Here is a 25,808-nt window from a genome sequence, read left to right as displayed (position 1 = left end):
TCCGGCGGTTCCGCGGGAGGCTACGCGACACCACGCAGTGCAACACGACACCGCCTATTCGTGTTAACAAATAGAAATTGTCCTGCTGATTATTGTTATTTTATATGTATTAGTTTATAAGTATTGCAATATTAAATTATGTATGTATTGTACTTTCTATGGGCCCTAGTTGCCTGAGGTAAACAAATAAATAAATAAATAAAAAAAAATAAATACTGATCCACCCGTCAACCCGTCCTCCCAGAGACAGTGGGATGAGCCGCTCTGCAGAGTTATACGGAATAATCTGCTAAGTACGTCAATTTCTTCTGCAGAGCGAGCGCGCCTTCTGGCTGTGGGCGAATGGGAGTCGGGTCTATGGCTTCTGGCACTTCCGTCGTCAAACATAGGCACATTGTTTGACGACACCACTTTCCAGCTTGCTGTTTGCTTGCGTTTGGGTGCTCCGTGCTGCTCTCCTCACCGCTGCCACTGTGGTGAAGCTGTCAGCAGCCTTGGACACCACGGCTTGTCGTGCAGCCGCAGCGCGGGACGATTTGCACGGCATGCGAATATCAGTGACATAATCCGTCGTGCTCTTGTTGCCGTAGGCGTTCCAGCCATATTAGAACCCAGTGGTCTGGCACGCGACGATGGCAAGAGACCAGACGGTATGTCGTTGTTCCCGTGGAAGATGGGTAGGTCTTTAGTATGGGACGCGACTTGTGTCGATACTCTTGCACCATCTCACCTTCCTAGCTCGGCGCGATGTGCTGGTTCCGCTGCTGCGGCTGCAGAGAACCTCAAACGGCGCAAATATAGCACCCTGGTTGGTAACTATACCTTTGAGCCGTTTGGGGTTGAAACCCTCGGGCCGTGGGGTCCAAGTGCTCATCTGCTTTTTAAAGATCTGGCAAAGCGACTTGCTGACACTTCAAGTGACCCAAAGGCTGGTTTTTATTTTGGTCAAAAATTAAGCATTGCCATCCAACGTGGCAATGCTGCCAGCCTCTTGGGTACACTCCCGGTGGGCAGCGATGAGGAGTTTTTTGATGCCATTTTTTAGTTGTATATATGAATAAATAAGGCTTTTTTTTACGTCATGTAAATATCTAGATTTAATATTATACAAAAATACATGCATTTTATTTACGAAAAAAAAAAAATAGCTAGTAAGGAATAAGCAACGATAGAATCTGTAATTTGTAAGGAAAAAAGCTGAGGATCGGATAAAATTAGGTAAGCAATAAGTTAATTAACAAAAGCAATGATAAGGGTAAACAAAGCAATTTTAAGCTAGGAAACAATTTATATAATATAGCAACAGTTCCAATATTATAAAACAAGATTAGGTATCGTTTATAGCTTTTCAACACTATTAAATTTGTTATTCTTATTGTAAAGTGTCGCAACTCTGCACGTGTAAATTCTGTTTCACAATTCCAATCAACTTCATATATAAAACATTTTATTGTTTTGTTATCATTTTCAGCTTCCTATATATTCGATGTTTTATTTGAATTCCTTACTTTACTATTTTCTTCTTTAAATCATGACGCATTGTTAATAAAGATTTATTTCTTGAACTTTCCAGATGTTTGGCAAGATGTAACAACGTCAAGTCTAACTATGGCCGATGTTCCTCAAAATTGGCTGGATCTGGTCTTAAGAAGACTCCTATGATGATGTTTAGCTACCACCACACGAATCAGAAGCATGGCGACTGGAGTAAACTTCATTTTATATTAATTAATGCAACTTAAATAATTACTAATACGGACTGACTTAGGTTTACGCAATAAAAAGTTTGAATTGATATGCTTTTGTTTCTTTTTAACATTCATAGATAGCGTTTAATGCTATTTACTGTATCTTTTGAATACAATTCGAATGAAGGGATTCGAAAAGTTTCCTTTCATTATAAAGATCTGACGATTAGTTCATGTTTGATTTGATGTTATTTATAAAAATGTTGCTTAGAATGTTTAGAATGCTTTTTCTTAAAGCCGTATATCTCACGACGTTACAGTGACAACGGGAATTGTGTGGGCATAGGAGTGACATGTGGACTTCTTAGATCTGTACCCCAAATAGTAGTTCCAAAAACCGATGCATATTATCTACATAGCAGACCACACAGGTACCTAGTCAAATATAAAGAGCAACAAAATAAACCACAAGAATTGCGAAATACTCAAAATTATTATGGTTTTGCAATACCAAAACAATTTAAATTCAATTATGGCGGGGTGTTATATTAAATCAATTTGAATTTTATGACAAAGATAAACTATTTCGCAAGTTACAAGGAATTAAAATAAACATCATAAAAGAAATACAACAGTACATTGAGCAACTACTTTAATATCACATTCATTTTGATACAACAGTGAAATATTCTATAAAACTAATATTTTTGACAAACTACATTTCATATCGTAGAGAATATTCTTCTTCTTATGTTTGTCACAACGGGTATTATCTTGTGTCTCACATTTGTAAACATTCCTGTCCAAATTCGGTGTGCTTCTGAATCTCCGGCCGAAGACACTTACGGCATCATTGAAACAGAGTCGGCAATACGAAGCACAGTCAACAATTTGTTCTCCACTCTAAAAATTAAAGAAGTGCAGCAAGGGCACAAATTTAAACAATACTCCAAACTTCATAACTTCTTTGTTTCTGTAACTTTGCAAGATCACGACAATCTGAAGGAAATAGCAAGACTAACTAAAGTTGATATCGATAACGGCACCCGAGTTTTTATTGCACAGTTAAATGAAGTATTAAAATATGATAAAGATAATAAAAGCGATGATGCAAGTGATGCTGTTTACGTCACTCTACTTATCGAGAAATTTCTTAGCGATCTTGAGGGATTAAAAGAAAGTAATGGCCTTAAAAACACTACTAAATTCTATGACATTAACGAAGCTATTATAAAGCACTTTAATAAAATAGAAAACGAATTTGAAAATGAAACATCTTTAACAGAAAGAATTCATTCTAATAACAATTTACTTGATCCTAATGTATATTGGCGTAAGTATATTTCTGACAATTTGAAAAACCCGAATGTTCAGGTTCACATTGCTCGTGATGTCGATATATTTTCAGAGCCGAGTATAATCACCCGTCGCATCTATGGCGGAGAACCAGTGAAGATTGAAAAGTTCCCGTTCATGGCGAGCGTCCAGTTTTTTAAGAAGTTCCAGTGCGGGGGCAGTATCATCAAATCCGATCTCGTCATCACTTCTGCATCATGCCTGCAACTGTAAGACCATTCTATAATCTTTAGCATGCGAAGTCTAGATTCAATACGACGGTTTGAATAGATATAATATGTCTATTTATTTATATTTTCATCGTCTATCGTTATCACCGTCTTTAGGTACTTAGCCACAGTATATAACACTTTTCAAAATCAACAGAGCCTGGAATAATCGCTTCTACCGCGAGAATCCGGCGTTCCTCACCGTGCAAGTCGGGAGTACTTACTACGATTATGGAGGCGAGAACATCCCCGTAATGGAGATTTACTTCTACCCGAACTACAATCCAAAGAACTTGAGACACAACCTGGCAATAATGAGGCTGATGAGAGCTCTGCTGTTCGGCAAGGAATTTAAGAGGGTAAAGAAGATAGACTTTGATAGATTCCCTATGCCGTTGGCGTCCAATGCTGAAAGTATTACCGTCGTTGGTTGGGGAGCTCAGATGGTAAGTACCAAGTTAGAAAATATGTTACAGGTTGTAGTCTTCTCTTTTTTCATATCTCCGACCATTATCTGAAAAGTCACAGCGGCACCATGAGTTCTTCAGAACTACGTAAAGAAAACTATCCTATTCTATTTTTGTTAGCAGTTTACTTAATCAAAAGTTCTTTTATCTTTCAGATGTCCAATATTAATGAAAATTCTCGGAAAAATAGGCTATCGTATTCTATCCTGCAATTCTATCCACTTAAGGAGTGTCAGGAGATATATTCGAAGTAAGCTTATCGTCGCTTTGTTTTATGTTGTTTTTATTCAAATTGCCTACAGAGAATGCAAGCTGTGATGTTAGAACCAGTCTTAGCTATTAAAGGTAATTGACGAATTATTATTATTTTTTCCAGAGAATATGTGACTAACAGAAACTTTTGTGCTGGATTTTTCTCGAAAGGCGGAGGTGCCTGTAACGTAAGCATCTAGAGTTAATTCGTATCTTCATGTTGAAATTAAACATAGCAAGCAATTCACAACGCCACTAACAAATCCAAAAATAACAAGCCTAAAAGTTGGGTATAAATAATAACCATGGCATCAAATACCTCCAGGAATTAATATTACTAGTGATGCTTTTAAATAGACAATGCTTATAATTGAGCCTTAAATATATATTTTTTAAAGTAATTATGGAGCCAATTTACTACAGACATTATAGTTATATTTAACAGATCATTTCAATGTAACTTTATCTACTACTACCATATCTACTATCTTTCTTTAGAAAGACGCTGGTGGACCAGGTATTTCCAAAGGCATACTGATGGGTGTCATAAGCTTCGGGTCTCCAGTCTGCGGCGCCACTGACGCGCCAACCGTTTTCACCAAGCTTGGCTTCTATACCGACTGGATCGAGGAGATTATGGAAAAGGTGATGTCATACATTCTATTGAATTGAACTCACTAGTTTTTTATTTTATTTTTTACGAGGAACCAATGAAGTACTCTTAAAATTTACCATATTCTTGCTAGTTATCATCTTTTAGCATTGAAATTATTTTGCATCGCTGACGATGAGGAACTATTTTTTTGCTACTAAAATCTCATTAAATATATTAGTTATCAAACAAGCAATTTGCATGACAGTGCCTATTGAAATGTAGAACTGTGGTTACATATTGTTTTCCTAAAACCTAAATTATCAATTGTATAAAAATAATTTTATATTACAGGAATCCGCTCAAGGGTTCATTGAAACCACAAAACTTCAAAGAGGTATTCCTACAATGAACATTCCTCCCACATTATATCCTAAACCAGCTACTAAATGGATCACTCCGATTCATACCCCGGACCCGAGTGATATACATAAAACCACAACGCCTGTTCCTGTTCAGGAATTTGATCTAAGGGGAAGAGATAAACCAGATCAATTCAAAGGATTCATCACAACAATATTTCACAGTAGTGAAGAGTCAGACGACAAAGAAAATAAAATGAAAAATGATATCAAAAAACGAATTAAGCATCCACCACTAAATGATTTATTAAGAAGTAAAGTCAGAAAAAAGACGAGAAATCAAAATAAGGAAAAATCTAAGCATCGCAAGAAAACGAAAATAAGAGCAATTACTACAACACCGACATATGATTCCTCCGATTACTATACCGACGAAGAAGAAGAGGTTACAAATAATAATATACAAGACAAACCAACAAATTCGGTTAACGAACAAGCAATGAAAAAGACTATTAGAATATCAGCAATGACAAATGACAATGCGAACTCAAATGATGTTATAGATGAGTCGTCAGACAGCTCATCTGAAACGAAAGAGCGTTCAAACTTAAAGCGAATTGTAGAGACAAACCCAGCTCTGCTACCATCAAAACTTTATTTGGCTGACATAGTAAACAAGGAAATAAGAAAACAAAGGACTGAGAAGCAGGGAGCTAATGATAAAAGTGACAGTTCTTCTGATGGAAGTAGTGAATCGTCTTATTCTGATGATTCTTATTCAAGCAAGGATTCTAACAGCAAGGATGACGAACGTGAAAATAAAAATATCAGTAATGACAAAGCTGAAGATGGTTCAGGCTATGACAGCTATTCCGATTCGATTTCTCCTGAAGATGATAAACCAGCGTATAAACCCAACAAAAAGATTAGTCTTAACTCTACTAGAAAGCTTCTGAAGATGTTAGCTGATACGGATAATATTTATGACTTGTTTTCAAAGGTTTAGAGTTATAAGTCAAGATTCAATTAAATACTTTCGTATTCAAAGTCCTTGGAGACCTTCAGGGATCCCTTCCAGGAAACCATTTCGGAAAATATACAGTTTAAGCGTACCGTAACTGTGTTTTGATAATATTGTGTTGCACCGTTAATACTTTAATTCACTAATTCAAAAAAAATATTCCTTTTTGATTGCCTACTGAGGTCAAACCATTCAGTTCAACTATGCCATGTAGTTAGGAATAGTCTTATTGTGGCACTTTCAAAATAATTTACTCTCCAACAGAATAAAATAACAATCACTTATGTTACTATATTTTCTGATTTGATTGATCTGATTGATCTGATTGATCTGATCACGCATACAATTTCAAAACACAAAAGAAGTTTGCAAGTATTTTTTATCGAAGTCCAACCTTTTTTGACACTGTCAGCAGTCATCTTAACTGATTTTATTTTTAAAAACATGAAGTGTTTTTGACAATTTGTCTTACTGTCAATGCAAATTAAATTTGCATTGAAAATGTCGTTGCTAACTTTAAAATCCGTGGGAGCTTCATCATTGTCAATAAAAGCGAGAGAAATTCACAACAGATGTAGGATTGGTAACCGAGATTGGGTGGGCTTTGGGATCAATGGAAGCGCGAACTACAAGGACGATGCCCACTTTCCATTCCCAGCTATCAGGTTTAAGGAGAACACCAGAGATATTTGTGTAAAGTTTTTACAATTTCTATAATTTTTCGCATAGTTTATACCTACTTATGTATTTACAGAGTCTAAAGAGCCTAAAGATATCACCAAATTGAGCTATATTGTCGATATCCAATGTAACGTCAAATATATAATTGCATCCTTGTTATTGCAATAGTAGCCCCTGCGTACAACTCTGCTACTCTTCTTAAATACCTACTTCTCCCCCTATCTGTTTTTTTTAATGTTGTTGGAAAAACATATATTTTGATTCCATACTTCTGCTCTCTGATGTCATCTTACAAGTTACCTTATTTTCAGCCATACTGAATCAGTCCATCATTTCTTCGATCTATTCACATTCATGCTCAAGAACTTCTTTTATTGAAAGAAAAAATGCACTGCATCAACTAATCTAATAAATTTCCCATCAGGCATTACGCGAAAAGGAGAAGGGAGATTGGCGAATGCTGTGCTGTGAGGAAAAGAAGGCCCTATATCGTGCCTCCTTCTGCCAGACGTTCTCTGAATTCAAGCACCCCACGGGCCAGTGGAAGGCCATCGTGGGCGGTGCATTGATTATGACCTCCTTTACGTTTTGGACCTTCATATTCCTTCATTATTATGGTGAGTTCTGGGAAACGTGCAATGAAAGGACAGAGATTTTCATCTTTTGGGAAAACTTCACGCTCTTGGATATTATCATCTTAGTATATCCTTCTCAATGGTATATAAAGAATTAAAATCAAATTGTTCAATTAGAAGACGTGACTGATAAACAGGCTTCTTTTTGATACGAGTACATCATTAGGAAAGATATGAATTCGAAATTTCAAAAAGATTTAGAGTTAGGTTGGAATTTTGCCAACCTTTATTCCGCAATGCAATTGCAATCTAGCGAATTATGTATATTACCTAATTCTAACACAGAAATCACTCTGTCAGTAGGCAAAAACTGCATGTTCGTTCACAACGTTCACGTAATACCTAAATACTTCATCTTCATTATCTAATGAAGAAACATTGACATTGACATTAACGTTGTTCACAGTTCTGGAGCCCCTGCCGGCGAGCCTGTCGAGACATTCGCAGAAGGCTCAACTGCGAAGGATGCTGGAACTGCGAGTGAACCCCATCGACGGCCTCTCATCCTTGTGGGACTACGACAATGACACGTGGAAGGTCTTTGCGAACCTTGACTTATAGTATTAAATTAAATTCTCACTTGTCATGCCTAGCATTTTCCCTTTGAGGTCGGCTTCCAGCCCGAGCCTGCTTTGAGTGTTTTATATAAAGCGACTGCCTATCTATCCCCTCAACCTATTATGCGGCAACATGATTTGATACGACTCGTTGTCAAATTTTCTGGTTCGACCCGTTACGAGTACTTAACATGTCCAGATCTGGGGTGACAAAGTAACGTGCTTTACAAAATACGTAAGAACTCTATGTAATATTATTGTGGACACCTATTCCCCACATTTAAGCCTTGGCTCGTAAAAAATCCTACTTGAACCATCAGCATCAAATTCTTCACAACATGTCTTTGTTACCTATAACAATATTTTTCATGTGCACCGATTCGTTTTTCTTTCTTTCCAGTAATGTTCCCAGGGAAGCCCTGATCTCTTCTATGAAGCTACTGTTTAGAATAAATAAAGATATTAGTCGACGCATAACTAAAAACATCATGTTTATTTTGCCGCCAATTCTCGCAGTTGTCAATTGTATTTAAAAGAAATGTTCCACGGGCGCTTGTCGATTTGTTAGTGTTTTATTTTTCTTAAGTTGTGTTAGTATGCTCATTTATTTAACTAATAAATAGTTTCTTTGTCATATGCAGTTTTTTATTACTTTTTATTACTATTCAGACAGACTATTCAGACAGCTTTCATGAATAGTCTTTCAAGGAGGATATAAAGCACTGTTGAAAACTGTTGTTTTAGGTCCGAAGGTCTCGTTTTAGGTTACCAACTCATATGATGCAATTTTAATAAATTTTAACTCATCCACTATAACTAGGCCAATACTAACAATACTGATTAATTGAATAATTCGATAATGTCTTCATAAGCAACTTGATGAAGGAGTCCATGCACGCGTTAAGGCTAGTTGCTGAAACAGATTCCAAGAACCATGGATGATTAAATTCTTCTTAGGTATACTCTTAGCTTATAAGTGTGTAATAATTGTAGGCAAATAAATAAATAGATACCTAACCATACAAAAAGGTCCAGTTGTTGTGTTGTTGTGAATGTTCTCTTTACGAGTCATTCCTAGAATTGGGATCTATACCCACTCAAATTGAGTGTATACTATTGAATCGAACTAGATACTCATAGGTGAAAAAAGGTGAATTGTGATGATATAGGTTAATATAGAGATGATGATCCGCTGAACAACGGGTGAAACCCAAATAGATATTATAAGGCGTACTATAACGAACTAAAGTTAATTAAAAATAAATAATTAGGTTAAAAAGATAAATCTCCATACAAAATAAGAATCAATGGTTTAATTACAAAGTATAAGTACACAAATAAATATATCAAGCTCAGAACTAGCAGTCAAGTGTTAGTGATTAATGTAATCCAATAGTGCAACGATAATGTATTAGTTCCTGCGCTTATTACGAACAAAAACGGATGAATTAACATGTAATGTGCGTCATTAGCATTTCAAGTTTGTTTTTGTTATTTGACATAGCAATAGAATTTTGTAATGAATTGTGGACATAACATTACATAACATAAAACTTTTGCTTATGACTCCTACTGACAACAGCCAGTTATGTTCTCTCTAGACCCCCTCATGTTCCAGGGCTGCAGTAGGTAAGTCTTGCGAACAATCCCGCAGCCCCTGACAGGTTGCCTACCTGAGGACAGACTCCTTTAATCTTTTCGATCGATCCTTGTAGAATACAATAGAAAAGTCATTTATTTCTGAGCAAAGCATACGGTTTAGTCGGCCTAGAGGCTTAGAGGTCAAAGCGCCAGCCTCTCAAGTAAGAGTGTGCAAGTTCGATTGCCAGTCAGGCAAGTACCATCGTAATTTGCTAAGTACATCTAGGGCACTAAGTAATTACTGACTAAACAACTTAAGGAAACCTGGACTTTAAAGTCTGAAATCACCAACCTGACTTGAGCAAGCGTGGTGATTAACATTCATACTTCTCTGTATGACAAGAGGCCTGTCACCTTCAGTTAGAAGAAAACAAGAAGGCTGATGATGATGAAGCGCTCCGTCCGTGGTACAGTTACACTGTTTTGATCAATAAAATTTCTAGTCTTTCAAAAGTGCGCCTGTCGAAAGGGCTCATAACTAATGTATAATGCATAGATGATGCAAAGCTTCCCGGCGCAGGATACTCGCAGACACAGTGATGCGTGACCACTAACACCCAGTATATAAGGGCAATGCTAATCAAAACGAATTCAGTTTATATTTCAGTGAAAACCTGATAATAGACAAACATGAAGTGTGCGGTAAGTACTTGGAGATTTTGAAAATTAGTGCCCAAATGTAGGTCCTGTATATAATCGCAAAAAAGTTTCATGGGAATGTCCAAATAACAACCAATCCAAAATTGGAACAGGTGTACCTATCTATTTAAAACATAGTCATCCCATATTTAAAATACCATTTTCTTAAACGCGATATATCAATTAACGAAGAATGGGGTGTCTTGCAGGGTAATCCATATTTTTTTAAATATGTTTGTGCATATGCAAACTATTATTAGTTTGGTACCTAAATCGAGATGGTTGAAGCAAGCATTGCCTGACTTTTTAATGTTGTTATGAACTTAGTACCCATTGTTTAAAAATTTACAAAATCTTTGCTAAGCTCTTGCGAAATATTTTCTAATTATTTGTACTGTTTTCTGTCCGCAGGTGGCATTAGTTCTGGCCCTCATCGGCATAGCGGTCGCCAACCCTGTCCCACCGCTGGGGCTGGGCATCGGTAACTCCTCATTTCATTATAGACACTATTTGAACACAAAATACAAGTCCATGCATAGAAAATTCCGCTAAGGTAAGCAGAATTTCTGTTTGCTTGCCTTTCTGACTTTACTCTCCCGTACAGAAGATGGTTTCATGGCACCCAGTAGCTGTCATCTTAATACAACTTATTCTACACCATTCCAAAGAACTCACCAGGAACTCAAAATTAACAAGTCTCCTGACTATGGTTATGTAACGACTCACCAACGTGAAAAACGTAAAACGAGTGAAATTCAGCCGACCAAATAAATATCTCCGAAGCAAAAAACTGTGGAAACCTTTGTCCAGCACTGGGCCTACAACTTGTTGAAAGTGCCCTCTAAGGCTGTGACGAAGACGACAGCAGGCTTGCTAATTGAGAGTTCAAGGTGAGCCTCCAAGCCGCACCCACACAAACAATGCTGTAAAACCCACGATCAACACCGTAGAAATGAACTAGTATTTGAATTTACTCTATCTAGAAATCTCTGAAGCTTACTAATCCTTTGGCTTCACGTAGTAGCTCTCACTCGTAAAAGCCAGAAAGTTATATTTCAGTTTAAATAGATCAGCTCACAAATTATAACCATGTAGTAAACTTGAAATATTTTGTAGGCGTTACATTCAGCATCTATCACACCCGAAATTCTTATGGACTTGCATAAACTACACCCTTGCTTACCTATCTTCTGATTGCTATGAGACAAAAACCGATGTGACAAAATTGTTACCCGTGTGTTCATATTTTGCAACTGCGATGTTGCAACGCCTGAAAAGCAACAAAATATGTATTACACGACTGTCTTTGCTCTTGCAATCAAGCTATAAATCAATTGGACAAACAATAGATACTTAAAGCCACCTTCTGTTTGGCAGCCTCCCCTGTCGTGTTGCCATCATACTCCGTCAGCTCCAGCGTCATCAACCACGGCGTGACGATCCCGCGCGTTGTGGTGTCCGCCCCCATCGTCCGCCACGTGGTCTCGGCCCCCATCGTCACCGCACCCATCATCCGCACCCCCGTCATCGCCGCCCCCGTGTCCGTCGGCTGGGGCGGCCTCGGCGGCCTCGGCTGGGGCTCAAGCCTCGGCTCTTGGAGCGGCTACGGCTGGGGCAAAGGATGGCACTAACAAAATAGACACGAAATCATTTTCTCCAAAAAGAATTCTCGTTCTATTTCCAAATCGTTGTCACGTGTAAAAACTTGAGTCTATTGTTGTTGTATACAGGGTTACTGGTAAGTAGACCGCATCCTTTCAGGAGGTGATAGTATAGGTCAATACGGACAAATTTGACCCTGGGATACACTGGGCAAAAGTAAACCCGTTTCAAGATAATCGAATTTCAAGATCAGTCGTCTAGGTACACGTATAAATTTTCATTATTAGTCAAAAGTCTTGTTTTTGTGGATTTTTGTGTGTTTTTGGATAGAAGATGAATCATTTCATAATAACAAACCATAAAACTGTACAAATCACAGAGGAAATTATAGCGAACAGCAATTACTTTTTTAGTAGATATTTTCTCAAAAATATTACTCTTCATTTTTTTGTGCAGAATACTTAAAAAACATCTACATTTATCTAGCTATCCAAAAAGCCACAAAACACACAAAAATCCGCAAAAACGAGACTTTTAACTAGTAATAAAAATGTATACGTGTACCTAGACGACTTGTAAAGAAAAGATCTTAAAATTCGATTATCTTGAAACGGGTTAACTTTTGCCCAGTGTATCCCAGGGTCAAATTTGTCCGTATTGACCTATACTATCACCTCCTGAAAGGATGCGGTCTACTTACCAGTAACCCTGTATAGTATTTTTTCGCTTTATAGTTTTCGTGTACATATTGTAATAAAAATATTTTTCATAAACTAAGTTATTATTTGTTATTTTTATTGCATAAGGAAATGGGATTATTGAAAGCTGTAGTTTTGTTCAATCAAATCATTTGTTTCAATTAGTCCAACCAATTGGTTGGTCTGTAGCTTTCTAGTTGCTAACTGAACATAGGAAACTATCACTAATAGCTAAAAGGTTCGTTATTATATTATTTAAAGTTCATTCTAAGCCTACTTCGCAATAAATTGCATTCTAACAAACCAATTACAGTGCGTGTGTGAAAATGTAATAAATTAAACTAAATCGGATGTATTGAAAGGAAACAGGATACAGATGCTCGATTAGATGAAGCAATCATAAGAACGTACATTGTTGGCTAATTGGTTACTACTGATATCGTAAATATTTATGTATCCATTGAACTTATTAAGTGGTATTCGGTTCGAGAAATTAGGTACCAAACGCTTTTAAGAGAACCTATTCCGTTAAGATTTTCTTAGATAGGTACAGATGCGACAATGAAAACAAAATTTTATGCTAGGGATTACAGGGGAGAATAGGAGAGGTAATGTGGTAAAAGGTCAGAACTTTTTTAGGTACCTAAAATGCTGCTCTTATAAAGATGACCATGCGAAATCATGAAATCAATGTTTCTTCTATAGGTGCAGCGAGAGTGAATGTCAAAATTTGGGTTAAAACGTATCCATAACATGGTTTCTCAAGATATTTGAATTCCAGGCCCATGCTAACTCTTCCTAAAGCTGTCCCATAACATCGCATATTAAATAGAGCTCTATTTACAGCGTCTTACAATTGAAAATCAAGATGGCGTCCAGGCGGTGTAGAATGGCGCCAATATTACTTGTTGTACTAAATTCACTAGTATACGTAGCAGCTCACGTCGAAACCTCCCTGTCCTTCGAGGGGTCTGACGAAGGTTAGTAAATAAAAAGTCATTTATTCTGAGTAGACTGAAAATCAGCACTTTTTCAAGGGCCAGTTTAAAAAGACAGGCCTCAGAAACGCCTGCCCTTCACCACTTCCTATGTGTTTTTGCTGGGAAGAAGAAATTGTGGAACAAAATGCCCAGCAAAACAGTGTCCCTGTGTTAACATAATGTCAAATACTAAAAACCCGTTACATACCTAAAACTAGATACAATAACAAGATATTGCCGATGGACCGGTAGCAACAGGGTATCAATCTGGAGTCTCAGATTTAATTAAAGAACCATGCCCGCAGAAATGTTTTAATTATGCGGCAATTAATACCTCCGACGTCCAACGTATGAATAGATAGGTAGGTAATGCTTATAGAAGTCTTAGCCAAACGAATTCAAGCAATTTGCCTATCAAAACACCCAGGTGACCTGTATAAATCTAATTTCCTCATCACATTAATGACGGTTCCCATATCCATAGACTCCTCAAAGGCGGATAACCGTAGAATGGGCGGGGGTTCGCAACAGTACGAAGGTCTGCCCATCGAGTTCCCTAGCAGACGAAATGAAGCTGCCAATGAAATAGTTCCACCAGAACCTAGTAACTATTTACAGTATTCTTTATTTTCATATAAAAACTTACTCAACTGACTCTGGAACCAATACCAATTTAAAAAATTGACCATCTATCGAGGAAATCCCTTTCTAACCTTCATTTCTTAGAGACTTAATTTATGATGGTTCTTTCAAGAAGCAAGTACGTGGAGGTACAGTATACCTAATCAATAGTTCCTTCTTACTTACCTAGGTTCTATATCTAACAATCTAAACCAACAAAGAATACACTGTTTTCCCTCGAAGTATCTGACTGAGCACACCCATAACATGCTACATCTCCTAATTCCTTCAGCAACAACAACAGCACAGCAACCAACAACAGTAGCACAGCAACCAACAACCACAACACAGCAAACATCTACAACCACAAAGGCAGCCCCAACAACCACAAAGCTGGTGATGGACCGTCGGTACCGGCGCATCTACAACCCTGACGAGGTGGCTGTGATAGAAGACTTTCCTTACATGGCGGCCTTGCTGGTGAACAATGACCTGTGGTGCGGCGCCGTCATCATCGACAAGGATAAGGTGCTGACTGCTGCACATTGTTTGCAACTGTGAGTATTTATTGTACTGGTAGAAAAGGTATGGTAATTTTGCTCATGTTTAAGGCAGAAAAGCCAGAAAGGAAAAAATGACGATAATGTGTATAGGCTGACAATTGGACCCAGAACAGCTCATATGCAGAATCCATCTATCCCAGAATAGCATTATGGCCACTGTAGCGCGGGAACAGGTTCGTACAGGTCCGCCGCCGCCGTCAAGGCTACCTCATCGCACCACGCGAAACAAGTTGCCAGCTCGCTTTACGCATGACGGCTCCGTGTAGCATCTGCCTATCTCTCTCTCATTTATGTATAACGTATCTTGTCGCACTCTTCTACGCCCGCATCAAGGCCGGCGGCCGCTCGGTCTGCGCCACCGCCGCCGCCGGGCCGCGAGCGCAAGTTTAGTCGAGTAACCGAGAGAGTCACGAACGGTACAGACGCTAGTCTGTTGTTTTTCCGTTTAATTTTGTATTTTGTCCATCCATATTTCTTTTGTTATAAAGTAACACCTAAATTGGTCACAGTTTTGTCATTTAGTGCTTTAAAACGAAAATACAGTGTTAACTATATTTACAATCAACAATTAGTTTTATTTATCACGCCAAAAGTGGCTGCCCAACGTCTGGCCGAACGTAATTAGGTACTTAGGATTTGTGTTGGACCTAGATGAACCTAGAAGTGAAGTGTACCGTTGTAGGTATTAGGCTTTATTTCGCGAGAGTGCGTGCCGAATTCTCACTCTAGTGTTTTATATTACCTAGGATACCTAACGCCTAAGACTGTTGCTGTTCGTAAGACTTTATTTAGTATTAGTGCTGAGTTTAGGTCTTGTAAACTGTGTAAATACATTTGTGTGGACCTAATAAGTGTTTTTAAATTCTTATAACTTTTAACGTTAGTTCATTGTTGACTGTAAGTTATTGTAAATATAGTTTAGGACATTAAAGACATTGTTTTGTGTATAGACTATTGACTGTGTTTCGTATTATAACTGTGACCCGTGTTTTGTGACATTTGCGTGACTCTTATTGACGAGTGAGCATATCGGTAGTTCGGTTGGTGTCTTGTGTGGTAGCCGCTTTGTTCAACCCGTGTTGGTTGTGCGGTACCACATCGACGGAGCCCGCGGTTGGGTTGCTGTCGAGATACCGACGCTGGAGCGCTGCGGCTGCGCTGCATTGTGACTGCGCGCACCTTAGACCTCGCGCTGCCACCGCTGCCGTAAAGGGAAGTAAACCTTTTATTTGTGCCTTTTATTACCGTCGGACTCAGGACTATTTAGTGTTGTAATTGTGTTTGGACATTATTTTTATTATTGTGGACTTATAGTTTTTTGTCACAATAATTACTTTTATGGACACGTTGTAGTAGTGCGTTTTTTTAAAGACTTTTGATTATTATGTTTTATTGACTTTTGAACATTATTTATTCATTGTGTGTACTATAGTCGGACCGTGATAGTGCATTTTAGACTATTATATCGTGTTGCGTGTAAGCTTAATTTCGTAAAAATGGTGCTAACGAGATCTCGCGCGAATAGTCCCGGACAGCGTTCTGACTCGGCGCCTGCTGGCGCTGACGCTGCTCAGAGTGGCCATGTGACGCCACCTGCGACTCAACAGCCTGTGTCACCCTCGGTGCATGAGGCACCCACACAGCTGTTCTCGCCGTCGTCTACGTCTACAATCACCATGACGGATTTTCATCTACAACAGTTGATAGCTGCGCTGCGAGTTCCGACCCCGCCCGCTACTGCAAACGCTATGGGAGTTCACAACAACAATGCTAACTTTGCTAAATGCACTGCTCGTTTCGACGGAGCTCAGAACTCCGACGTTGTTGCGTTCATTGACGCAATTGAAATCTATAAAGAATGTGTCTCCATCGAGGACAATATTGCGTTACGAGGCCTTCCCATGTTACTCACCGGGTTGGCTGGCACATGGTGGCAGGGCGTCAAGCATTCTGTGACGTCCTGGACAGAAGCAGTTAATATTTTACGTCAGACATTTGGTCCCCGTCTTCCGCCTCATAGGATTTATAGAGAATTGTTCCGAGTGGAACAAATGAGTGAGAAGACAGACGTATTCGTCTGCAAAGCAAGAGCCCTGATAGCTCAGCTGCCAGCTAATACGCTTCCAGAGAACCCTGTCCAATTGGACATGGTCTATGGCCTACTGCATCGGCGAATAAGAGAGAAGGTCTCCAGGCAATCTTTCTCCTCTTTTTCGGAATTACTAGAAAAAGCGCGCGCAGTAGAGGATCTCCTGGAGGAGGGCCATAAGACCACCACTCAAGGGCGACCCGTGGTAATACCTGCTCCAACTGCACCCAAGTCAGTTGAGACTACTCGCTCACCTCCGATGTCGTCTTCAACACCTACAAGTTCGAGTTCCTCAGACAACACTACTACGAAGCATAGACCTCGTTGTGGGTACTGTAAAAAGTTTGGCCACGACAAGGAGTCGTGTAAGAAAATTCAGATGAAGAACTCAACCCCACCAGGGCCTAGAGTAGAGACTGGACCTAAGCAGGCAGCGCCTGTTGTATGTTTTGGCTGTGGGGCTCCGGGCGTCATCAGGTCGAATTGTGGGACCTGCAAGAGAGGAGATGATTCATCGACGACAACACCGTTCCAGTCGATTTCTGCAGTGGGCACTGCGCCGATTGATGCGCGTGCGCGGCCCATAGTCGACGTCAAGATTTGTGGTTGTAGTGGTCGTGTTATAGTAGACACTGGTGCTCAATTGTCTATAGCTAGTGATAGCTTAAGAAAGGTTTTAGTAGCTAAAAATGTTAATTTAGTTAACACTTCTTTAGATTGTAAGTTAGCTAATGGCTCTGTTTGTAAGAAAAAGGTGGAAACTGTATCTGTCGATGTAGAGCTGCAAGGAGTCGTCATACGGACGATGTTTGTAGTTTTACCTGGTGCCACTGACTCTCTCTTAGGCATGAATTTCATCCGAGACGCTGGGATGGTACTTGACTTTTGCCGGAATAGGTTTTCTTTAGGTCATAGGTACTTCCCGTTGGACTTCGAGAAAGGCGTTTCTCCTGTAACTTATTCTTTTGTAGCCCTTCGTGAGGAGGAGAGAACTAAGTTATCTGCGTCGAGAAAAGAAGTCCTTTCGTCTTCAGCGAGGAGAAACAGCTTCACACAAGGGGGAGCGCCAACGGCTGTGGCGCTGCATCACATCGACAACGGGGGCAGAGCGCCAAGGGCAGTCCCCTCGTACAGGTTAATTCCACAGAACACAAGAATTGTTCGTGCAGAGCATCGTACCAGCATCGAACCGGGGAAGAAGAACGGCGTCGCCGGGTCTTTGGTTCCTGTGCTGCCTGTTCCGAAAATAGAGGGATCACGTGATTTTTTACCTGTTTTTGCGGACACATCTCATCGTACGTCAGATGTACTTCGTGAGGAGCAGCACGATATTCAGGAAACCACCCACTCCCCAGGTCAAGTAAGGAAACGTACTCCGCGTCGCTTAGGCCCATTTAAGGTTAGCCGAGTATTTTCTCCTACTAACTGTGAGATAGTACACGGCCCGGTTCGAGGTAAGGGAAGGTACCATACCGGCTTACTCACTCCATGTGTAGGGGAGTCCGAACTGGCTGTTACCAGGGTAAGGAGTAGTCCTAAGTCACCACCGGGTCGGTCTAGTGACTTAGAGGGGGAGGATGTAGCGCGGGAACAGGTTCGTACAGGTTCGCCGCCGCCGTCAAGGCTACCTCATCGCACCACGCGAAACAAGTTGCCAGCTCGCTTTACGCATGACGGCTCCGTGTAGCATCTGCCTATCTCTCTCTCATTTATGTATAACGTATCTTGTCGCACTCTTCTACGCCCGCATCAAGGCCGGCGGCCGCTCGGTCTGCGCCACCGCCGCCGCCGGGCCGCGAGCGCAAGTTTAGTCGAGTAACCGAGAGAGTCACGAACGGTACAGACGCTAGTCTGTTGTTTTTCCGTTTAATTTTGTATTTTGTCCATCCATATTTCTTTTGTTATAAAGTAACACCTAAATTGGTCACAGTTTTGTCATTTAGTGCTTTAAAACGAAAATACAGTGTTAACTATATTTACAATCAACAATTAGTTTTATTTATAACGCCAAACCACTAGATAAGCCAGAGATCAAAAAACTACTTAAATGCATATCAATATATATGTCTGCTGTTAACCCAGATCCAATGATCACCACTTATATATTATATTCTTCAAGTTTGCTGTTACAACACATTTTCCCCACAGCCAATACAACAATCGATTCTTCCGAGAATACGTGAAGATGCTGAACGTTCGAGTTGGGTCAACCAACGCGACCTCAGGGGGCGAACTGCTACGTGTCTCCGAGATCTTCTTCCACCCCAACTACAAGCCCCAGACCCTGGAGTTCAACTACGCAGTACTGAGGACCCATAAGAATATGACCTTCGGGAGGAAAGACCCCTACATTGAGAAGATCCCCATCGCGAAGGACAAAGTTGTTCCAGTTGATAATACTATTATGTTCCTGGGTTGGGGATCAGTTTTGGTAAGGATCTTTAAATTTAACATACGTTACTAACTAACGTCAAGGCATAGCTTCAAATAAACACTTGAAATTAGTAAGCAAGTACATCAAATCCAAAGAAAGACAATCTTTCTTGCTGCTCTCTGCTGAGAATCAGAACCCGAAGCCTCCCATATACAACCATTGAAATAAGTCCAAATTATATTTTGAAAGTAGACTTCTTTGTTTTAAATGTTAACCCGTTTATTACCAGGGTATTGACGGTGGAGGTGGTCAGGTGCTCCTGCAGAAAGTCGCGCTCCCGGTGTACGACACTGCTGACTGCCAGGAGGTTTACGGACGGTGAGACTCATAGCTTCTCTAATTAGCCTGTTATATTGGCAAGAGCGAAGAGGTACCTTCCAGTTTGGTACATAATCTTTACTGTTTACAGGGACCTAGTAACTCGCACAAACTTCTGCGCTGGATACATAACGATACCGAAGAATGTTTGCAACGTAAGTTGACTTTACATTATTACCCAACCGATTTTGTATTTATTTGAGAAAGAAGCAGATATCAGGATTTGCCCCATGCCGTGATAACAAACTATAGCCTAGCCTTTGCCCAACTACATATATTGGTCGGTTTCCAGTCTAATCGAATGCAGCTGAATAGCACCCCCATAAATGCATCTCTTGTTACCCACAGCACGATGCAGGCGGTCCAGCGATAATGGACGGAGTTCTGGTCGGGGTGCTGTCGTTCTCCTCCAAGCGCTGTGACCAGCCTGACCAGCCAGCAGTCTTCTCCTCCGTGGGAGCCATCGCCAGCTGGCTCGACAAGCTTGGAGAGAAGAAAGTGCAGCTGAGGTAAGGGACATAGTGTATAAGCAAGGAAACTTTGCAGAACTTAATGGACCTAAAAGACCAGCCATCGCCGTAAGAAATATTGCGATTTGGCTTGATACTTGGTAACCTCGAAGAGAAGGTGCGGTAAAAGGCCGTAATGTACACTGGATTTGGTTCCATTGTCTACTCGGAGATATAGTTATCGGCACGGATATTGAGCCCTGACCTTCACCTGCGCAGAAGCGATTTATTGGTTTATTGCCTTATGTGTACATTGCGCAAAGCGATCCCCACTCTTCCGCTGAGAACTCAATATCCGTGCCGGTAACTATACATATTTGCTGTAGGGCCGTTGCTTGATAATCTCGTGGATAAAAGTGCAGATGTGGTAATGAGCCACGTACTAACCATAGATATAAAATCTTCATAGAGATCGTATGCAAGTCTAGTCGGTTGTTGATAAATATAATTTATATTTGCCATCCAACGTGGCAATGCTGCCAGCCTCTTGGGTACACTCCCGGTGGGCAGCGATGAGGAGTTTTTTGATGCCATTTTTTAGTTGTATATATGTATAAATAAGGCTTTTTTTTTACGTCATGTAAATATGTACATAAATTTATATTTTTATTTATTACAGGACATTGGTACAATGATGCTGCCTAAGCGAAAGTATTTTTGCAAGCTATTAAAACCAATAAAATTTTCATAAGAATTAACTTGTTTCTTTCCAGGCATACAGCCATAAAAGCACCTGAAATGTAGCAATACAATAAAACAAATAAATAATTATACATAACATTTATATTTCACTAATACTGTACACCCTCGCCACTATTCAAGAAAAGACCAATGGAGTTTATTTTTAAAACTTTATATATTTTCTATTCAACATACAACATTGAATAACATACAATTTAAAGATTATAGATTTTTTTTGTGTTCATAATCGGACCTTCGAACGTATTTTGGAATGATACCGAGCTGATCTCTTAACACATAGAATATTGAATGATTATTTTGTTATAAATAGGGCGAAACCAAGCAATACTTGTATTTACAGCTAACAGACAGATCCCGCGTGTTTTAAACAGTACAACCCATTATTATAATTAAATTACAAGTTAAAGTTTCAATTACGACATTTAGTATCTATATTGAAAGCCAATAACCCGCCATTTAATCTGGGTAAGTATTTGTGCAGAGAGGTTGATAGCAAAACTTGATGTTACTGATTATAATATTGCTAATTTCCCAAAAAATCGATGTTCAAATTCACGATTGCCTGCAAATTGATCGATTCTTGGCGTTCGTTTCCCGCGTTGTGTCTGCCGCGCTAAGTGCCTATCAATAAACGGAATTACCATAACAATAACAACTAGATGATGATCGCAAGAGTAATACGCGACAAACAGGTATGTTATAAATAAATACGCTTAGATAAGGCGGTAGTTGGTGTGCAGCTCTGGCTTGATGTCGTAGACCAGGTTGAGAACATCCTTGATCACCTGCAAATAAATTAACATTATATTCTTATGTGTCCTGTCTATTTGTTTATAAAGTCTATGGTAAATTAACAAAATAAATGGCAGAAGAATCTGGGACCTTGTTTTGTATGAAATAAGCAGTATAAAATAGTATTAGGTATTGATTATTGAGCTTGAATATTTTCATGACTTTACATGTAACGATGAGGAAGAATATTGCCAATTCCAATGTCATAATGTTTAATAGCATGTACCTATGACCTTTGTCATATAACAATACATACCGCTTCCTGCTGTGTCTTGACCATTTTATTCATCTCTTCGATCTTGATCTTGGTCTCAGCCTCGATCTTAGCAGCAACGCCTTCCCGGGTGCCCATGTGCTATAGAGAAAAAAAAACATTTTATTATTAACCTTACCTACAAAAAAACTGAAGTTGACTCTTATGATTATTTAAGTTAACATAAATATTTTTAACCAAAAGATCTAGTTACTACAGCAACAGAATTATCTTAGTTTTTTAGATAAAATTTTATTTCACTGGCTATCTATCAAAACTGTCAAAGCAAAATTGATAAACTGGAAAAACAGATTTATGGGAAACTCAAATCCTGGACAGCTGTTACTTGCCATATATTTAACACTGCTATGTTGGAACAAGAGACTTCTTTTGGACCATATCAAGTATCAACATAAGAAATGCTATTTGGTTTTCACAACATTTTTGGATGTTGCAAAAGTCCAAATAGCCTTTCAACCATCTGTAAATAAGGTAACCTCCCGCGGGTTATTCGAAAGAGATACCGCGGCCCTGGTACATAAAAGGCCCACGACGGTAACAACCGTTTTTATTCAGTGAGAGTCTGACACTCCCTCACCGCTGTTAACCCACAGCGGGAGGGGTCATTTGATGATTTTTGACGTCTTTAAAAAAAAAATAAGGTAACCTCCTATCCATTAGCTAAGTTTTTGCTGCAGTAAGTGAAACTACAGACCAAAAAAGGAAGGTTTTTGAGATCTAGATCTTACCTTGGCCTCAAACTCTTTGAACTGCCTCTCGCGTTCCTGTCTGTACTTTTCTACCTCATCTTGAGCCTCTTCCTTGGCCTGCTTTAGGCGTTTCGCTTTCCCTATAAACAGACAATAGTAAAATATTAGGAGAATGTCATCAATGTTTAGGTAACTATAGTTACCGGGCGGGGGGGAATCAGATAGGCAGAGATGGCAGTAAAACATTGGTATTGGAAGCCAACCCCACATATTTTATGAAAAGGCTGGTACAAATGATTTAGAAGCCTATAGCATTTAGCTTGTTTTCTCATACAAGACTAGGAAACTGAAGTTGTTATCACTAAATGAGTTAAATTCACATGAATATGGTCTTATTGACTGATCAGCTGATCTAGATGGCACAATAAGACTTTTAAAGTTGTTGAACTTGTTTCTTTCTACAAATGGTTCATTTGAAGTACCTATTTAGATCTTATTTAGTTACTTATTATATGCTTGAGGTATTTTCCAGCGTTTGCAATTTAGCAAAAATGACTTATGTTTATCTAACAATCTTCTTTTGAGTACACAGCTTAAACTTACATAAGGCAAGATGCACAAGCTATATACAACAGTTACATTTTCTAGAAATAATTGCAATATTTGCTTGAAAGAATCAGAGAAGAGTTTTTGCTATCTTATGTGAACAGATTCTTGCAGAATGTAACTGTGGTTGGTTGGTTACAATATCTGAGAACAAATGTTGACATAGGGTTTAATAATTGCGTCTAGAAAGATTCAAATAAGAAAGGAGATTCGATATCATCACCTTAATTAAGAAACTTTAGCAATCCGTAACAATTTGGTTTAACTATGAAGGCAATAAGATGCTCTTATCTACCGATTCAGTCATCATAAGCGGGTGTAATGAAAAAATCATGTGATCACGCCCAAAACAATAGGAAAATGTAAAATATTCACCTAATAAGAGTATTCATAGCTAAATTTGGAAGATGTAAAGCTTCTTAAGACGTTAGGACATCAATGAATGTTGGGACGTAGCAACTACCAAAGTGGAATTCTACAAACAAGGCTATATTGTAAAATACGCAATATCGTATAAATAACTCACGCTTCCTCGCCTCTGAGACCTTCTCGGCAGCGCGCTTTTCAGCTGCCAGCAATTGTTGGATTCCCTGTGTCTGGCTCGCCATTTCTGATACACACAAAAACTATGTCGAGCAAGAATCAGGACCGAGACACAAATCAATAGGCGCAGTAGCTCGTCGTGACGAAAGTCATATGATTACTTTAGTACCACCATGTTGTCACGATTGGCGCTGTCAGCAGCTCGTGCTTTTGTATTTCTGCGTGAAACGATGCCAATTGACTTCGAAATCTACATTCTTCACTCCAGTAAATGCATTATTTACGTTTTAAACAATCTTAAACTATAATTGTTGAATTTTTATGAATTACTATTATGTAGTACGTAATAATTGAACGTATTTAAAATATTTTTTATACGAATTTTGCCTCGTAGACCTGCGTGCAATGAAGTGTCTTTGTTTTGTTATCATTTTGGAATACTAGATGGCAGTATCATCGTTACCTTAAAATTAATGTAATGATTTTTTGTAAAACTATACAATTTTGAAAATAATAAATAATGACTTGGTAAATAATATTATTAAATAAAGTTTTGTCCATAGAAATTTCTGATAGTGCCTAGTGATGTCATTTTGACACTAATTTGACAGTGACATAGTGACATCTTTCTTTGGCTGTCAAAATTGACATATAACTATAGGGACAGGAAATGTCACGAAAAAAACCTGCAGACCTTTTTTTTTTATCGACGTAAAATCATCAAATGACCCCTCCCGCTGTGGGTTAGCAGCGGTGAGGGAGTGTCAGACTCTTACTGACTAAAATCGTCGTGTTCCGTCATAGGCCTTTTATGTACCAGGGCCGCGGTATCTCTTTCGAACAACCCGCAGCCCCGGCAGGAAAACCTGCAGACCTACAGTCTGCAGTAGTAACTAAAATGGCTGCCATTACTAGGGTTGTACCGCTACCGGATTCAACAAATATCGATATTGTATTCTAGTTAGAAGTACGTACGGGTCTTACTGGGTGCATAAAAATAACCGAGTATAAATAATTTCTTCGTCATAGAACTAACTATCACATTAACTTCACTGATACTAATAACCTCAACAACATCAACCAAATGGGAGGAGTCATTTCAGTAGGGTGATACCTTTGAAAAAAAAAAAACACAGGCAAAGTAATTATTTATTATTTCAAATAGCCCTATGAAAGTTCTTTCACGTCAGACTAGTTGCAGGGTGCCAAAGATTCGGTCTTATGAAGAAGAATCCGCAAGAAACGCCATAAGTAGATACTCTCTTAAAAAAAATACAATAATTTACAATCGTTTTCAAACTATTCAACGACTCCTGGGGGGATTCTTTGGGTGTCTGAAAAAAAGAATATTCCTTTAATAACGATTGAACGGAGAGATATACTGTACTAATAATGTAATTACATAGGATTTGTCTAACAAAAAAAAAACTATCTTAAGACTTACCAAAAATAATGTGGGAACAGAGTTGTCACGTAATCTTAAGATATCCAGTGTTCTATTAAAACAACTATCTTCAAAGTGAAGCGAACAGACATACCAATATTTATGTCTGGGATTAATATTTTCCTCACCAATAGCTTCTAACCATTTTGTCCTTAAATCATTTCGTATAGGAAACCTGCAAAAAATGTTTTTTTTTTAATTAAAGTACATCAAAACTTGAACTTATCTATACTTTGATTATTTGTTTGGATTGAATAGGCTCCGAAACAAGTTGACCGATTTGAAAGCTACACTTTACCCGGTGGGCATAGGCTATTACTGTTCGGGTACGGAATTAGATCCATCGGAACGCGAGTAATACCGCGATGAAAAGATAGTACTTAAGTAAATAACAAAATAGAGATGTTCTATTCAACATAATACACAACTCTGAGGGCTCAGTGTCTTAGGAACAGTAACTTCTGTTGTTAAAATTAGTAAAAGCTGAATTATAAAAGTGGATATTATATCGATACAGTTATGACAACTGTACAGCACTATGCCAATATGACATGTTATTGTAAACAACATTTATTTCTAAATATAGCTTTTTATACAGAAATAAACTTAAATATTAGTACTTTCACCATCAATTCAAGTTCCGTAACATATTTTTTATCCAATGTGAATTAGTTTATGTAGAATCTAGCAAAAACTGGTTACTAACCTGTGTAAAGACAATCCAGCTTGATTTTTGTGCTTACTTGCACCACACTTCACGATACAACACGTAGGCATACTCGTTGATAAATTCACTATTGAAATAGTAAAGTCTTAAAAGTAAACACGAGTGATTTTCTATAAA

General features: G+C 38.8%; 4 protein-coding genes across 5 annotated transcripts; 3 read left to right on the top strand and 1 right to left on the bottom strand.

Moving 5' to 3' along the window:
- The first annotated feature begins 6,448 nt into the window (after positions 1-6,448).
- LOC124641412 lies at positions 6,449-7,824 on the top strand. The gene is made up of 3 exons (XM_047179484.1): positions 6,449-6,640; positions 7,053-7,245; positions 7,670-7,824. The coding sequence occupies exons 1-3, from the start codon at positions 6,449-6,451 to the stop codon at positions 7,822-7,824; spliced, it is 540 nt and encodes a 179-aa protein (XP_047035440.1).
- Positions 7,825-10,091: 2,267 nt separating this feature from the next.
- On the top strand, positions 10,092-11,731 carry LOC124641158. Its single transcript, XM_047179151.1, has 3 exons — positions 10,092-10,103; positions 10,512-10,581; positions 11,478-11,731. The coding sequence occupies exons 1-3, from the start codon at positions 10,092-10,094 to the stop codon at positions 11,729-11,731; spliced, it is 336 nt and encodes a 111-aa protein (XP_047035107.1).
- Positions 11,732-13,268: 1,537 nt separating this feature from the next.
- On the top strand, positions 13,269-20,859 carry LOC124641349 (trypsin-7-like). Of its 2 annotated transcripts, XM_047179407.1 has the most exons (8): positions 13,269-13,380; positions 13,865-13,984; positions 14,294-14,558; positions 18,802-19,084; positions 19,317-19,405; positions 19,497-19,560; positions 19,754-19,914; positions 20,534-20,859. In XM_047179407.1, the coding sequence occupies exons 1-8, from the start codon at positions 13,269-13,271 to the stop codon at positions 20,547-20,549; spliced, it is 1,110 nt and encodes a 369-aa protein (XP_047035363.1). In that variant the 3' UTR covers positions 20,550-20,859. The 2 variants fall into 2 exon arrangements, with proteins under 2 accessions (XP_047035363.1, XP_047035362.1); XM_047179406.1 differs by lacking the exon at positions 13,865-13,984.
- Positions 20,752-23,679, bottom strand: LOC124641350 (V-type proton ATPase subunit G). The gene is made up of 4 exons (XM_047179408.1): positions 23,504-23,679; positions 22,411-22,511; positions 21,665-21,763; positions 20,752-21,401 (listed from the first exon to the last, which is right to left on the bottom strand). The coding sequence occupies exons 1-4, from the start codon at positions 23,583-23,585 to the stop codon at positions 21,330-21,332; spliced, it is 354 nt and encodes a 117-aa protein (XP_047035364.1). The 5' UTR covers positions 23,586-23,679; the 3' UTR covers positions 20,752-21,329.
- Positions 23,680-25,808: the final 2,129 nt, after the last annotated feature.

Source organism: Helicoverpa zea, chromosome 22 (assembly GCF_022581195.2).
Source record: "Helicoverpa zea isolate HzStark_Cry1AcR chromosome 22, ilHelZeax1.1, whole genome shotgun sequence".
Lineage (NCBI taxonomy): Eukaryota > Metazoa > Arthropoda > Insecta > Lepidoptera > Noctuidae > Helicoverpa > Helicoverpa zea.
The sequence above is the reverse complement of the archived record's forward strand: the minus strand, read 5'-3'. Positions and strand labels throughout refer to the sequence as shown.

What these genes read in the sequence shown, in the direction of transcription:
- LOC124641412 (XM_047179484.1), top strand. Translation starts at nt 6,449, where the DNA reads ATGTCGTTGCTAACTTTAAAATCCGTGGGAGCTTCATCATTGTCAATA. An exon ending in AGAACACCAGAGATATTTGT is followed by an intron (nt 6,641 to 7,052) that starts GTAAAGTTTTTA and finishes ATTTCCCATCAG; the next exon opens with GCATTACGCGAAAAGGAGAA. An exon ending in CATATTCCTTCATTATTATG is followed by an intron (nt 7,246 to 7,669) that starts GTGAGTTCTGGG and finishes CGTTGTTCACAG; the next exon opens with TTCTGGAGCCCCTGCCGGCG.
- LOC124641158 (XM_047179151.1), top strand. An exon ending in ACCGCTGGGGCTGGGCATCG is followed by an intron (nt 10,582 to 11,477) that starts GTAACTCCTCAT and finishes TCTGTTTGGCAG; the next exon opens with CCTCCCCTGTCGTGTTGCCA.
- LOC124641349 (XM_047179407.1), top strand. Translation starts at nt 13,269, where the DNA reads ATGGCGTCCAGGCGGTGTAGAATGGCGCCAATATTACTTGTTGTACTA. An exon ending in TGGGTTGGGGATCAGTTTTG is followed by an intron (nt 19,085 to 19,316) that starts GTAAGGATCTTT and finishes GTTTATTACCAG; the next exon opens with GGTATTGACGGTGGAGGTGG. An exon ending in TGCCAGGAGGTTTACGGACG is followed by an intron (nt 19,406 to 19,496) that starts GTGAGACTCATA and finishes TACTGTTTACAG; the next exon opens with GGACCTAGTAACTCGCACAA.
- LOC124641350 (XM_047179408.1), bottom strand. Translation starts at nt 23,585, where the DNA reads ATGGCGAGCCAGACACAGGGAATCCAACAATTGCTGGCAGCTGAAAAG. An exon ending in GGTCTCAGAGGCGAGGAAGC is followed by an intron (nt 22,512 to 23,503) that starts GTGAGTTATTTA and finishes GTCTGTTTATAG; the next exon opens with GGAAAGCGAAACGCCTAAAG. An exon ending in TCAAGACACAGCAGGAAGCG is followed by an intron (nt 21,402 to 21,664) that starts GTATGTATTGTT and finishes ATTTATTTGCAG; the next exon opens with GTGATCAAGGATGTTCTCAA.